This window comes from Bombus affinis, chromosome 8 (genome assembly GCF_024516045.1).
Source record: "Bombus affinis isolate iyBomAffi1 chromosome 8, iyBomAffi1.2, whole genome shotgun sequence".
Lineage (NCBI taxonomy): Eukaryota > Metazoa > Arthropoda > Insecta > Hymenoptera > Apidae > Bombus > Bombus affinis.
In genome coordinates, this window is record NC_066351.1 from 3,037,037 (window position 1) to 3,053,101 (window position 16,065).

Consider the following 16,065-nt stretch of genomic DNA (forward strand, 5'->3'; position numbering starts at 1 on the left):
CAAAACATTCATCAATTAATCATCAAGAATTTATAAATTTGGAGAGGATAAATATTTTGTATTCCAATAATAAAAGGATAACTTATGTATGTAAAAACTTCGCTGCCTCCCGGAGGTTTGCAAGCTAATTGTTTTACATATTTGCCTATTTAAATCGTTTTACGTTTTAATAGATATTATCTGATATTACGAATAATATATATACATATATTGTATATGATTATAATTGAGATCATTCGTTTTCTATACATACTATTGTATACTTATCTTCTATACGTATATATTACAATATGGACCATTTGATAAATATAAACACACATCCTTTATATTCGTTATAATTTCGATAAAACAATCTGTTATTAATGTGTGAAACAATTTTTGACATTACAATTCTCTCTAATAACTTGTTCGATATTACTAATTCATTATTATAACAAATCATACTGCAAAAGCAGACAAGGGTGTTATAGATGGGTAAAACGTTGCTATAGATGGCGGTTGCATACTGTATTCTTGAATTACTGTATCGTTGGCTTTCTATATTCGTTCGAAAAATTTGTGACAGTAAAGTGTGTTGTCGACGCCCAGTTACTCGTGAGTGTTTCGGTTAAATTTTGTGTATTTCTTTTCTTAATGCGATTTGCATTTTGCTATGGGTTAAATAGTGAAAAATGTCACTGCATATATTTGAGCATATATTCGAATGATAAATTTTTAAAGTAGAAGTCGATAGATTTGACAAAATACCAAAAATGGCGATCTGAAAAAACAATTATTTCATACAACATCTACGTATAATTGGATCGACTCGTTGAAAATTGGCAAACGTGCACCTTTCCGTCACTTCTGCATAATATTTCTTTCTATTCGCTTGACGGAAACGAATATTTTTGAAGTATCGTTTGGAACGTTCAACATATATTTCCTTTTACCTAGTAAAGTATACAATAGAACGTTAGGGGACATAATTGGACGTGACGGGATGTAATGAAACGTGACGAAAACCGACGGAATTGAGTAGGACTGGACTAGATCAGACATTGCAAAACCGAACGAGACGAAACTTTATGTTACTTTCGACAATAACCTCGTGTAAGAGAATTCGGTATATGTAAACGTATACGTTACCACTAATAACGTTTACACGTTTCTTTTGTACATAGAGATATCCCAGAGAAAGCTGAAAAATGCAGACAATTAAATGCGTTGTAGTTGGGGATGGTGCAGTAGGTAAAACTTGTCTGTTGATTTCATACACCACGAATAAGTTTCCATCCGAATATGTCCCAACAGTGTTTGATAATTATGCTGTGACTGTTATGATTGGCGGTGAACCATATACCTTAGGATTGTTCGACACGGCAGGTAATTATTAGATTGTACTATATATATTAAAATATATTTGTTTTTCTTTCATTTGTTTTGTTAACTATATGTGAGATAATTTATCGATTCTTAATCTTTGATTTAAAGGTCAGGAGGATTATGACCGGCTACGTCCCTTAAGTTATCCTCAAACTGATGTGTTCCTTGTTTGTTTTTCGGTTGTGTCACCATCGTCATTTGAAAACGTTAAAGAGAAGGTATATATGTGGATTTCATATTTATAATATCATTAATTGTATTTAGAAAAGCGATTTCCTAGCTCAGTTAGAATTCTTGTATCAGTGGGTTCCAGAAATCACTCATCATTGTCAAAAGACTCCATTCTTACTGGTGGGTACTCAGATCGATTTACGAGACGATGCGGCGACTATAGAAAAACTTGCAAAAAATAAACAAAAGCCCATATCTGCGGAACAAGGTGAGAAACTTGCCAAAGAACTCAAAGCAGTAAAGTATGTGGAATGCAGTGCTCTTACACAGGTATGATTTTGTTTATAGTATATTTATCCTTGTAGTTTATGACGTTTCCTCGATTCTTAACATATCGTTTCCTCGAATGTTTAGAAAGGTTTGAAAAACGTGTTCGACGAAGCTATTCTAGCAGCGTTAGAGCCTCCGGAACCAGTTAGAAGAAGACGATGTATCGTTTTGTAGAGAGCAACTAACATCGTTTTTAAAACCTATTAGCACTGTTCGGACGATGACTGCTGTATGAGTTTGTCATACAGTGCATACGAGAATACTTTCGACTAATGATAGTTCGTCTGATTATCTGTGCGATCTATCTTTCGTTTTCAAATCATTCGACGTGCGCTCGATTCGAAGAAAAAATTCGATCCAGAAAAGGTGAAGACAAGCATTTTATGTATAAGAAATATCCACACATATACATGTATATTATGTGCGTACATGTGCACGCGTGTGAGTATATATATATATATATATATATATATATATATATATACACATATGTAAATATATATATATATATATATATATATATTTACACATCCACACACACATATATATATGCATTCATGCATACATATACACTGAACGCGCGTGCACAGATACACACATACAGAGGCAGACACACCCATACCAATATTTATCCTTTCGTCGACTGGTTCATCGAAAAAAGATAATCTACGGTTGGTTTTTGCTTCAACCAATTCGAAGCAGCGAGCGAACATCGATGCTTCTTGGCAATCGCGTGGAAGGAACAATGTAATTATTGACAACTGTGAACATCTACACGAATTTCATATAAAAAATACTTGTAAAACATTCTTCTATTTAATATGTAAGACGTTTTTATTGATAACTTAGTAGTGTGAATTTTTTAATAAATCAGTTTAAAAAAAGATTATGATTGAAACATACGAGTACATCTTTTATAGTTTTTTGTTTACCTTTACGTCATTTTTACGTTCTTTAATGATTTAACTATTTTTTCTTAACAATAGTGCTAGGGTGCCTTCTTTTATCTCAGTTTTCGATACTTTCAAAATGATAAAACCTTTGACCTGTGGTTAAAGCTTTATTTACATACATTTTTTCACGGTGATATATCATGGAATAATTAAGTAGTAAGTAAGAATAATTAAGTAAACTATATTACATGTAAAACCTGTTTCTAAGCTTGGCCATTTACCATAAAAGTTTGGTATCTAACTTTGGGTTAAAATTGATTACATTCGAATTCGAATGTTATCTTATTTTCTATTCTATCATGATTACTTAATCTCTATTAGGTCGCTATGACGTTGACTGCGTTATGCAGTCATCATACGTGTATTTTGATATACGCATACTAACATTTGTTGTCGACAAAAGGTTTATCATACGTATTATGAAATAAGATGCATTTCTTTGTTTCTGTTACCGTTTGCCATTTAAAAGATCAATGCATTACGCTCACGGAAAGGGTATCACAAAAGGTGCGGCATGCCTGCTATGTTTCAGAATAATATAATAATATAAAGTAATATTTTACGCGGAACGTGTTCATATGATTATTACTTACTTTTGGTCATTTTTTTGAACACTATTATTTTTTATTATGGCAGAAACAATACGAAGTACAGAAATCTCTACTAGTAAAGTGTAATCTATGATTTCAAAGTTATTTTCGTTGTATCACTTTTGACAGTGATAAATTCTCTCATGGATTTAGTTTTTTCTTTCGCAAATATAAAACGGATCAAAACACTAGGTCGAAAGAAACGGAGTCACGAATACGATACGAACGTAATTTATGAAAACCGATGTTTAACAATAGAAAGTCAAATGCATTCGATCACTTATGAATTTCATCATCGTTTTTACTGTTATGTTTTTATTTTTATCAGTCTAAAATACCGATATGTATTTAAAAGAAATAATGATGAAACAACGTAGCACGTTAAATATCAAGTTAGCTCAAGTGTACTAGCTGTGGCGTTTCTACTTGCATGTTTCGCACCTTTTCTTTTTTATTGTAAAATTTCTAATTAATTTATCAATTCCACCGCAAAAATTGAATTCAATTTGTTGAAAATAATTAGCGTCAGCTATACTTACATGTAGTATACATCATAGACGCCGTAAACGTCCTTTCCTTTGGTTTATGTTTATCGATATCCCTGTAAGTATTTCGCCGTGACTAGAATCGATTACAACGTACGTACAATTTTGCCTCGTGAGAAGCGATAAAACATAATTTATCTTTCGGAATTACAGAGGCCCTGAGTTGATCTTCTTGTTTCTTGTTCCTGCTATAGATCGCATTAGATTCGATTTCGATTCAGTTGCAAATGTGGCGAGAAAGGGCAGTTCGTCTTCACTTGCGTACCTTATCGTCCTACGTGAATATTTTTGATAATAGATGCATAATAAGTCGATCAAAAATTATTCAAGGGAGATGAACACCTATGTTTTGGTATTGAAACGCGTATTTCAAACACGAATTTGAAAATTCGTTCATCATTTTGGGAAAATCTTGCGAAAATATTCACAAAGATGTGGCTGTGTATTAAATATAACGATTGGTTTATGTCCTACTGCTGCGTGTGCGTGTAGGATATTCAGACACGTGCAGACTTTTCACAGTAGATAGATTTAAACATTCATGGCATAGTATATTGAATTTTGCGCATGTGTTGGTAGAGCCTGGGCACCATTTGAATTATGCGCAACATAAGAATTTGTTGTAAGTAGAATTCCAGATTGCGTAACGTCGTGGGATGGTGCGCTGGCTGCTCCTTCGGGAACTCCGCGTTCCATTGTTGCGTAGTTGCCAATTATCTGCTGTTGATGTAATTTTGAAGGCGAACAAGGGATTTGTAAGGAAGATGACGAAGAACAAGACGACGAAGAGGAGGATGAAGAGGAAGAGAAGGAACAAGATGAAGAGGAGGAGGAGGAGGAAGAGGAGGACGAAGCAGAAGAAGACGAGGCCGATGCCGGGGACGACGAAGACGATGACGACGACAACAACGAGGAGGACAAGGCGCAGGAAGTAGAGGATGAGAAAACGGTAACTGTGGACGGTGTTGAAGTTACAACATTGTTAGAAATGGACTGAATGGTTCCTGCGCGACATACGGCGTCGAAGTTGGCACTGCTGCAATTTAGAGTATCGGAAATGTGATTCGGAAGAGTAAAATTCGAGGTCTGTAGAGGTGTTACGGGTGTAACAGTTGGTAGAGAAGAGGATGAAGAGCACGAAGATGGTTGTGACAATGAAGGAGAGAACGAGGTAGAATTAGAAGGTATCGAGATAGAAGCGGATGAGGACAAAATTGTTTGAGCCGATTGAAGATCGGACGAAGGTGTGAGAACTGTATGTCCCAAATGCAATTGGTAGAATCGATAAGATCCTTCGGTGGTTGCTATTCCGCTACCATTGAACGCAGCGCATCTCGATGGCGCTATTACAGTATAAGAGGACGAGGAGGAAGATGCTGCGGATGAGGCGGATATAGTGGATGGTAAACAATAAAAAGTAGGTTGATGATTGTGTCGATGATAGGGATGATGCTGATGTTGTGCGTGATGATGAATTTGTAATGAATGATTCGCGGTATGAGGAACCGAGGAAAAAGTGACACCGGAAATTCGAAAGTCATCTGGTTGTTGATGATGATGCAAATGAAGGTGCAAGGTTTGTTGGGTAGGCTGTAACGCGATTGGATTAGTGGATGAGATTGATGTGAACCGAGAATCAAAAAGAGGAGAGGAACCAGGAGGTATAGGATGACTGACCGAACCGGAGGAAAGTGGCGAAGCTTTATCAAGGTTTTGAGTAAGATTCGATATCGGCGATACCGAACGATTTCCTAAATGGAAATATCTAAATTGTTGTGGCGCTGGCGGTGGTTGCGGTTGTGGTTGCGTTTGTATTTGCGTTTGCAATCGATGATCGTTCTTATTAGTTCGAGGATACGGATACCTCTCGATGTGATTCGCGTAACTAGGAGAAGGATGCGATGGCAAGATTCGTTGGATGTTCTGGTAAGTTGGATCGGATAATCCGTTGTACGGAACGAAATACATGGTACGGTAACACTTGCCATTAGCAGGAAGTCCGGCATATACGGTGGTAGGCACTATGTTACATCGATAATTGGTAGGAGTCGTTGCAATAGGTTCCCTCCGTCGAGTCTTTATGGAAGGACCGCCGCTCGTACAACTTCTACCAATACCAACGGGAACGGTGTTGTTTATATCAGTCTGTTCGGCTCCGATTGCGATACCTCGCGTACTGTGCATATTCGCAACATTTAATTGTTCTTGAAAATACTGTTGATCGTTGCTCCTTGGATCTTGATAAAAACGAAAGGTACTATCGTTTGCCGGTAATCGAGAATGTTGTCGCGTGAACAGGTCGTCCGCGTAGGGCTCACGTTCTAACGAATTTTGGCCAGTTACGTTGGTATTCTCTACAATAGTCTGATAGATATCGTCAATTTGCTTCTGCATCGTATTTATTCTATTAATCGTGTTCGCGTCTTGTTCGTCAGCAATCAAAGTACTAACGCACGAGTTTGGTGTAGAAACGTCGATCATTTCATCATACAACGCAATCCGACTATCAACTTTAACGCAATTGTTTTCGTAATACGTCGGTAACGAGGGATGAAAATTCGTTTTGAGAACATTTGTGTTATCATTTTCCAGAATTGTCCTTTGATGAAACGAAACATTTTCATCCATGTTATCTTGCTGTTGGCGTTTAATACCGGTTACAGATGGTCTACGATTAAATCCGTAATCGTTTAATTCGTCATCGTCGTTGTCAATATTACCAGTGTCTTTATTTCCACCGTCATTATTGCCGTTACCGCTGTTGTTGTTGCTGTTATTATTGTTGTTATTGTAACAGCGACTAACTATACGTTCTATCTCACTACTGTTACCGCCACCACCTCCACCACCACCACTACCACCACCACCACCACCGCTGCTACCACTATTACCACCAGCACTACCATCACTACCACCATTACCACCAACACCACCACCACGTTCATGATTGACATTCTCATTGGATGGAAAACAAAGTTGGTGTCGATTATCATTACCCTCGTTCTTTCCATCGACGATTCTATCAAGTTTATCCTCAACGTTGTAACTATTGTTAGTATTAGTGACATTCATTACCGGCTGATATTGATTTTCGACTTCGTTGTAACGTCGCTTTATTCTTTCGGTTCTGAATTTGTCTTGTTCTACAAATGCTAGCAATTCATCGGTTGTATTATCTCCTATATCGGGTCTGTTGTTGACACTCGTCGGTGTACCTTTGGTAACATCCGGTGGACCTACGTAATTTCGACCATCTTCACACAGCGCCGCTTCGATATCTTCTAAACTGTAAGGCGAAAACGCGTTGTAGCCTACAGTTGAAGCACGATTTTCGTTCACCATTATTCTAGAATTATACCGATAATAATCTTCTTGAGTATCCGTATTATTAACAGTTACACAGGACAATGGCGCCAGACTAGCTAGGAATTGTCGACGGCCATCGGAATTATTCGTTTTTAAGGAGTTTTTCGATTGTTGACCGTCTTTGACGTTATTGTTTTTTCCGTTGCTTCCAAGACCAAGATCTGGCAAGTTAGAATGAATGCTTTTTTTGTGTACAAACAAATCGGTCAATTTCTTATACGTCGACTGAGTATGTATACCATCGGCAGTTGCAGTATTGGTAGTGGAAGGATTTTGCTTATAATAATTGGAGCCTGTAACCATTGTGGTCATAGTTGTGGTCGCCATTGCCGTGGTTATCACCGATGACAAGCTCGACGACGTAAGTATCGTCGTTGCCATTGCCGTAGTTGTTATCGTAACGGCAGTGTTGGTGGTAATGGTCGTCGTGAGTGCTGCATCGGAGAATGCGGTGAATTTTGTAGCGACGTGTAGCGTTGTTGGTAACTCTGCTGCCATCGACGACATGTCGGCATCGTGTCTCGATGACGGATCATGTATTGGTAATTCGGTATCGGTTTCCGTACTTGTGAACAAATCTGTAACACCCTTGGTTGAATTTTCGCAAACATCGTCTTCCTCTTGGTCCACGCAAGTAAGTTGACGTATTCGTTCCTCAAGCGACAAGTTTTTCGAAGGAAGAACTTTCTTTCGAGAACTCGTGCGATATTTATCGAGAAGACTTCTTCGAAGAGTATTCCTCTCGATCGTTCTCTTAATTGGATTCATTGAGTCGTTATTAAGAGAACCGGTCTGATTTTCGCCAATTTTTGATCTCTTTGCGACATCGAGAAAACGTAAGTTCTCCGTGGTAACGAGAAATGTCGGGCTATCCTGTGGCTCGTCAAGAGTATGCGCCGAAGAAATCAATTTACCAAGAGGAGCCGGAGGCGGCGAAACGAATCTCGGGTTAGGAAATAACTGTCTAACCGCAGAATTTGGTTTAAGGCTGTTGCCCGTTAAAGAAGAACTACCCAGTTTAAATATAAGGGAGAGCTCTTTTATATCCGATGGTGTTTGGTTTACAGCAAGCCGATTTTCGTTGTCCTGTTCTTCCGTATCGCTTATTTTGTTAGGCAAATTTGGCTGTGTATCATGATCATCGTTAGCATTGCGACAACAAATTTCTTCGTTACGTACGATACATTCGATCGAATTGTTCTCATCGGTTGTAGTATGATTATTCGTCGTCCGGTTAACTGCTATTTCTGTGTCATGGGAAGCAACATTTTTTTCAGAAACGTTCTTTTGGCTGGTTTTCTTTCCATGTTGCAAGTCGATATCTTCTTCCTCGCTAATTTCGCGTACAATACGTCTTTCGGTGACAGTTGTCATAGTTATGGTTTCCACGAGATACCGATGGCGAGATTCTAGAAAGGAAAAATGCTCGTGAATGTTTGCCATCAGAAAACGTTAATCATAATGCATATTTGCATTGAAAAATTAAGAAACGTATAAATATACCACTAGTAGTTGCTTTTGGTAGATTCTCGTCCGTTTTCTGTACATGCCCGTTATTACTATCCATTACCTCGTGGTTGCATCGGGATTCTCCTTCGACCTCTGCACCTGTAAAAATACGATACGCCATCTTATTGGTTACTTCGATATTCAATGACCGTCGGAACGTAGCCAAGTGTACAATTGACACGAATATCAACAAGTACGTGACAGATTTTATAGTAGGTCGACGAGCAGTTTTAGTTAAGAATGTACACATTCTTTTTCCCCCGCATAGCACGAAAATGCCGGAGTCACGGTACACTGTACTTCCGGCGATTGCTGACAACCCGTACAATCAACGTTCACAAACATGAATAAGTGCGCAATTATTATTTACGTATTCTTTCCGTAAATGATTTTCTCCTCTTTCCTTTCTTTTTTTCCTCCTCTTTTCCTCTTTTCATTGGAAAGAACTTTGCTATTATATGTATGGAATTTGTTCGATACGGTTTTGTCATTCAATAAAAAAATAAGAAACGTTAAGAACAAAATCTGCATTACACGAAACTGTGAAATTTCACATAGTGGGTCTATCGCAGAAATAAAATAATCTATATAGGAAAAAGTAAAGAAAGTTATTCCTTACTCGAATTAGGAGGTATGTATTATTCATTACAATACATTTTACATTATGGAGAGATATGGTGTGAGAACGCGTGTGAATATTGTACAAGAATATAATACCTAGCTGCTTTATGTTGGTTTATATTAATACTTCCTCTTGATTCAAGTTTGGTTGGGTATTATTGGGAAGTAAGAAAGGAAAGTTCGGTTCTTAATATATATACATGTATATTATATACGTATATTATATAGATATATATACACACATATATTCATAAAGAGTATGGCAAAAAAACAAGGAATGTCACAAAATAGCTTTGTTAAGAAAATTAAACTTTAATATTCAAATCTATTAAAAAAGAAGAATATTCATTAAGGTTAACCATATTACTCAGAAAATGAAGTTTATACCTTATTAAGACATCATAAAAAGGAATGACTAATGAAATATTAAGTATTTTACAGGAATTGCAATTTTGTTTTTTTTTTTTTTGAGCATTTAATAATGAAATAAATTAAGAAATTTCTATTTCTACTATCACTAAAAATAAAAGAAAACGCCTATTTCACAAATACTCACTTCTTTCTCACGTTTTTGTTGTGTATGACGCAACATGTCATAAAACGGAGAGGGAAATTTTGTGTTTTGTTTCAGTACATGTAGACATTCCCTGCTATTAACCAAACTATCAAATCTTTAACGCTATCTTATGAAGACATTTTGATCGTTATAATCATTGCGACTTGATACTTTTACAGACTCAGTTTTCACAAAAAAAAAAAAAGAGAAAATATGTTATAAAATGTTCTCGTTGTTTTCCCTTTACCTCTCACATTGGAATGGAACTCACCTGCCGTTCGTTGACAGTGAAGATAATTTAATGATGATCGTAAGCAACATTCTGCTACGTTAGACAGTTCTCCATTAGAATAAACATCTTTGTAACCTTCGGGTGGACTTAATGTTTCTTGTTGATGATCTTGACTTGCAAGTAACGGTGGCGATGATCTTTCTATCAATGGTTGCGATGGTGCTGGCGGTGGTGGTGGTGGTGGAGGTGGTGGTGGCGGCGGCGGTGGTAGTGGCGGCGGAGGAGGTGGTGACGGTGAAGACAACGTAGACGATGCGATCGTCAATGGCGGCGAAACAAATTCAGTCAAAATTCGTCTGTAACTCTCGACATTCTTTGCTCCATTGACTTTTTCACCACGACTTTTGCTTTTGTCTCGTAGATCTGCTGAGTTTCTTACTTCTCTCACTACTTCTTCCCCTACATTCGATCTTCTCTCTTCCGTTTCCGCTATGGTCTTTGGCACTTGGATTCCTTTTTGTACTACATGCTCCTTTCTTCTTATTATGTCACCCTTAATTGCCTCCTCTACCATTAATTCCTCCTCTTCCTCTTCCTCTCCTTCTTCGATTTCTTCTTCATCTCCTTCTATTTCATATTCTTCATCATCTTCATCTTCTACATGTAACTCGACGCATTCGAATCCTTCGCGAGTACAATTTTCTTCTCTGAACGTGTTTTCGTGTATCATTTCTCCATCTCTCTCTATATCATGGTATCGATTGTTATCCGAAACACCGAAATGGAGATTCAACTCGGCTCGACATTCTTTACAGTTTCCCAAACGCATCAATTCATGTTCTTGGCAACAACAATCACAGTCTTCTTCATAATCGGCACAACATTCTTCTTTTATCAATATTATATAATCAGCTGCAAAAAACTCGTTCAATTTTTCGTTGATTACAACCCGATTTTTCTGCGATCTTGTTTTAGATTGACCAGGTTTTTTTAACAAGGACTTGAGAATTTTCGCAGGCTGCTCTGCCGGAAGTTTGCTTCCGTGCTCCTTCATTATTGGGGCTTCTTTCTTCCCCCTCTGTGCTCACTATATATCTCTTTTCAATGTCTATGCCCGCGCAGTATTCCTTTCTCTATCTGTCGTCCACAGGTGTGCGTTACAACGTTATATTTCCATTTTTTCCATCAATAATTACCATGTTGCGCGTCCTGGACGCAACAGTATTACTTTTGTCTTCTCAAATTAAATTCCAATTGCAGTTTCAGCTCCAGACTCCTGATGTATTTCGATATAATACTATGCATAATCGATTGCCCGATACAATTGATAACCCGATCCTTTAAATTAATTAAGTATCATCGAGCAGCCACGCCATACTTTTCTAGAGACGACTATTGTTCCATTTCTGTAAATTTGTTAATTCGACGACGCGTTAAGCGATAAATAAAACCAGTCGGTCAATCGCACATAATCGACTCGTCACGGTTTGTAATTGTGATACAGGCGAATATTGATTGAATTTTATATAACATTGTAAATGGAAAGGAAATAAAAAGAAGAATGAGAAGTGAAAATTACTCGTAAAATTGAAATCGACGCACTCTATCCATTTAAACCGTTGTTTTCCTGGTGTTTTGTCCCATCAATCGAAAATTATTCGACGTACTACGAATTATGTAATAGAAAAAGCTGAATCGGTAGTAATGAAAAAGTGAACGAACAAATGAACAAACATGCGAACGAGCGCGTGTGATTAGAATCATTCGATATCTTCTTTATTCCATAGCAGCGACAAGCAGCAAAAACCTTTCTGCGTGCAGCTCAGAGTTTTCATGCCTTGGTATTTCACTCGTTCGTGGGAACGATTAGTTCAAGCATTATCACCGGTCATTATTATGTTATATATATATATATATTTATATTACATATATATAAGTATTATTATTTCATTATTATATGTTACACTAGGACACCGGTATTGATACTCGTCGACGATGACGATGGTCGTGTTAATCGTACTGTCGTCGTCACTGTCGATGTTTTCGTCACGAACCTCGTTAGTGTTGCGTCGTTGCTTTCGTCATTGGCACCGTTTTCTTTTCCGAACGTTCAGTATTTCATTCGTTGTGCGCAAGCGAATGCTCGTTTCAGGTAACACTCGACCGTTTATCGATCTTGGACGGCGAACGTGGGCGCACTTCTAAACGATACAACGCACCACCGCCATAGTTCTCGTTGTAACTCGTACTTTCACCGTATATACGCGCACATACTTGCATATTTGTACATACGTACTATTTAATATTCAACAATGCAACACAACCGAGGTATTACAGTCGAACAAATGAATTTCACGGCTGGTTAACGATCATTTCACTTCGTTTACCTATTGATGAAGTATTAAAGTGAAATTATATTACTGTACAAAATTGGTGAAATCAATATACAATCAAGGTTATCTATCGAAGACTCGGTAAAGCTCTTGATATTCACGACGCGGCAACGACAACTCGGCGCAGCGCAACAATTCGAATCGTATACACCATAGCTACTCGTTCGAAACGAACGCCGATGCTAGCTGTCATCGGACCGTTTCGACCTCGAGAGGACACCACCTCACAACCGTTGCCTAGAGTAGATCATTAACGCGCACGATAACCGCGCATTGCGTCATAATATGTTTGAATTTGTTCCGCGCAATAGCAAACAGTAAATGAAGGATCGGTTGCGATAGAAAATGAGGATTTAGTGTTATATTATTATTATTAAGTATTAACAAATCTTCGCTTCCCATCTTTTTCTTAACGCGCGAGATAACATTAGGTACACGTAATATGAAACAAAGCGATCCTAACCCAAACCTACATTAATTATAACTTTGCAATGGTCTGGGTACGATGTTTTAATTTTTTCGTTCCATTAATTTTATGTCTTTAACTTACGATTTTCATTTATTTATTTATATTTATTCATTCATTTATTTCGTTATCCATTTTACTACTTCTCTACTTATTTTATTTTGTTATTTACTTATTTTTTATTTATTTTTGCCGAGTATCTTTACATTATTTCTGCGAATTTTATAGTCATTCGTGTGGACTTGTGTATTTTATGGCAAAATATTTCTAAGATACTTTATAATACTATTAAGTGATGATCTTTTATTGCTATGTAGTTAAAAATGTTAAAAAAACTAACGCGTGAACTTGCAACAAGGAGATTCACAGAGATCCCGCAGTCGAATGCCTTGACCGCTTCATTCTTTATTTTCTGTAACAATCGTTTACTGTGCCATAATAAAAATAGTATAATATTTACAGAAGAATATAATAAACTAAAAGCAATCAAAAGTTTAACACGAAGTACAGTTCTAACAATTAGACTAACGGCTCTAACTCGAAACGCGGGTAGTTTTAACGATGTCAATATACTATACACTGTACAATTATTCTCATTAATATTCGGATACTCTTTGCAATAGAATAACTTTTTTCAAATTGGACCAAACGACGAACTTTTTTCAGAAGTTGGAAGAATTAGTTTACTAGGATTGATACCTTTTCACCGACATAAAGCTACAAAACGTCGATACGCCTAATATTTAATTTTAATATTTTAATATTTTAAATTTTCATTACAGAGTCAGATAAGTATATGTAAGAAGTGACCTTCACTATTTTTTCATAATTCTGATCAATTGCATCTTTAAAAAGCTTTTTTCATACATTATCTAGTAAACTAACTCTTCTAACATCAAAAAAAAAAAAAAGAAAAAAAAAACACGTCGCATGGTCGAATTTAAAAAAAAGTTGTTCTGTTTTAAGGAGTGTCGGAATATTAATGAGACTGACTGTAAATTTTTTATATTTATTACACTTATTGTTACGCTGGATAGTTAATCTCTAATTGTTTCTGTGGTGTGTGTTTTGTATCGTCTTACTCATGCTTATAGTATAAAGTATCTTAAATACTACCTTATGATATAATGAATTATAATACAGTATAATACAATATAATATAATGTGATATGGTATAATGTAGAGAAGAATAATAATAATTAAAATAGAGTATAATATAATAATTAAAATATCACAAATACAATCTGTTTCTATTGTTCAGGTTACGTCCAACTGTTACATTTCCAACTCCTAAACTGGCGTTGAAGAGTTACTTATGCCATCGACAACGTACAGAATAGACGTGATATATGACATTCAATGCTTTTACGAGTTCAACGTTTTGAGAGTCATCTGATTTGCCCATACCATTTTCGTATCGCATGCGATGTTATCGATTCGGTATAGTAGTGGCGCCACAGACGGCATATAGAATAGACGTAACCACCGACAACGTATAGAATAGATGAGTATACAGCATAGATCTTACATCTTATAGACTTCGTGCCCCATTTTCTGAAATATTGATCGTATAAAAAATTAGTGTTTCTTACGCCCCCTAGGATTTACAGCGGTATGTGTAGAAATTATATTCAATTCAACTAATAAAATTAGTAAAGTTACGGACAAGTGTCCTAAAGTCATCAGGAGTAAAAATCTGTTGTATTTTTACCATATCTGATAGATTACACATGGTTACACACTTTAATAATGGAAAATGGAAAAAAGATAAATTAATAGCCGTCACAAAAAAGAATGAAGACGACTCTTCACCCTCAAACCTACGACCTATAAGTCGTTTACTCAACTTTTAGTCTCCTTTCGCACAAAAAATCACGTAATTCTAGAAAATCAATTCGGCTTCCGATACAAACATTCCACACTCTACGCAATGGAACTCTACCATACATGGAAATTAAAAATAAATGCGAGTAAATGCAAAACCATACTGTTTAGACCCAAATTAAGTGAACTCGACTCAGTAGAAAGAGAACATCATAAAAAATTTAAATTAAGAAGAAAAACAAATGAAGGGGAACTTATACACCACAAAAATTGTGTAAAATACTTAAGCGTAAATATAGATGACAAATTAATCTTCAAACAGCACATCGAAATTCAACTTGCCAAAGCAAGCAAAGCGTTCTGGAAAGCAAAAAGATTATTCTACTCCAAACATTTGAACAGCAGATGTTTTTTTACAGTAGTAAAAAAACTCTGTTACCAAATACTAATTTGACCGATCATAACCTATGGTTGTCCACTCTGGTATAACATACCAGCGTCGTTAATGAAAAAAATCCGAGTATTTGAAAGAAAATGCATCAGGGCTTGTCTGAGTACATACAGATCCAAACATAGTGACTTCAAAAAATACGTTAAAAACAAAAAATCTACGATTTAGCCACCAAGTTGCGACCAAGTTTTCGGGACAGAAAAAAGAAGAAAAGACAATATCATATAAAAGTATCGCTTTTGAGCAGCTTAAATTAAATTACAAACTGTAATGTTAAAAATGTAAACCCAACACAAAATATGGCATGGCTAAATCGTACCGTCGCGTAACGGTACTTTTGCCAAAACCACTTTCAAACAGAAATTCATTGTTTATTGTGAATACACATATGTAATTTATATTTTTCTTGGGCAATAAACGTTATATATACATATATATACATGGTTACACGTTAAACTAGAAACGATATATGTAATACGCATGTATTACATTGCGTTTTAGGATATTTAACAATTTGATGACAGCAGTTAAATTTTCATATGACATAAGTTCAATTATACATCAACTAAAAATGAATTTATCAACTTATATTTTCTGCTACAACGTAACAACGAAAATTTTATCAATTTCTGAGATCACAATCTTGCTAAAACGATCTTTATTTATCCATATAATCATAATAGTTGTGTATGT

The 16,065-nt window shown here is 36.2% G+C and overlaps 2 protein-coding genes and 1 long non-coding RNA gene across 7 annotated transcripts; 2 read left to right on the top strand and 1 right to left on the bottom strand.

Annotated features, from left to right (window-relative positions):
* The first annotated feature begins 440 nt into the window (after positions 1-440).
* Positions 441-2,768, top strand: LOC126919445 (cdc42 homolog). Of its 5 annotated transcripts, none has more exons than XM_050728762.1 (5): positions 441-594; positions 1,164-1,365; positions 1,474-1,583; positions 1,669-1,866; positions 1,951-2,768. In XM_050728762.1, the coding sequence occupies exons 2-5, from the start codon at positions 1,188-1,190 to the stop codon at positions 2,038-2,040; spliced, it is 576 nt and encodes a 191-aa protein (XP_050584719.1). In that variant the 5' UTR covers positions 441-594; positions 1,164-1,187; the 3' UTR covers positions 2,041-2,768. The 5 variants fall into 5 exon arrangements, with proteins under 5 accessions (XP_050584719.1, XP_050584720.1, XP_050584721.1 ...); XM_050728763.1 differs by lacking the exon at positions 441-594 and adding an exon at positions 601-1,092; XM_050728764.1 differs by lacking the exon at positions 441-594 and adding an exon at positions 601-935.
* A 145-nt stretch (positions 2,769-2,913) lies between these two features.
* Positions 2,914-12,810, bottom strand: LOC126919368 (probable serine/threonine-protein kinase DDB_G0282963). The gene is made up of 3 exons (XM_050728468.1): positions 10,278-12,810; positions 8,824-8,928; positions 2,914-8,729 (listed from the first exon to the last, which is right to left on the bottom strand). The coding sequence occupies exons 1-3, from the start codon at positions 11,290-11,292 to the stop codon at positions 4,486-4,488; spliced, it is 5,364 nt and encodes a 1,787-aa protein (XP_050584425.1). The 5' UTR covers positions 11,293-12,810; the 3' UTR covers positions 2,914-4,485.
* Positions 12,811-12,837: 27 nt separating this feature from the next.
* Positions 12,838-15,807, top strand: LOC126919469 (uncharacterized). The gene is made up of 2 exons (XR_007711654.1): positions 12,838-13,008; positions 14,359-15,807. It is a non-coding gene; the product is annotated as an uncharacterized LOC126919469 (long non-coding RNA).
* Positions 15,808-16,065: the final 258 nt, after the last annotated feature.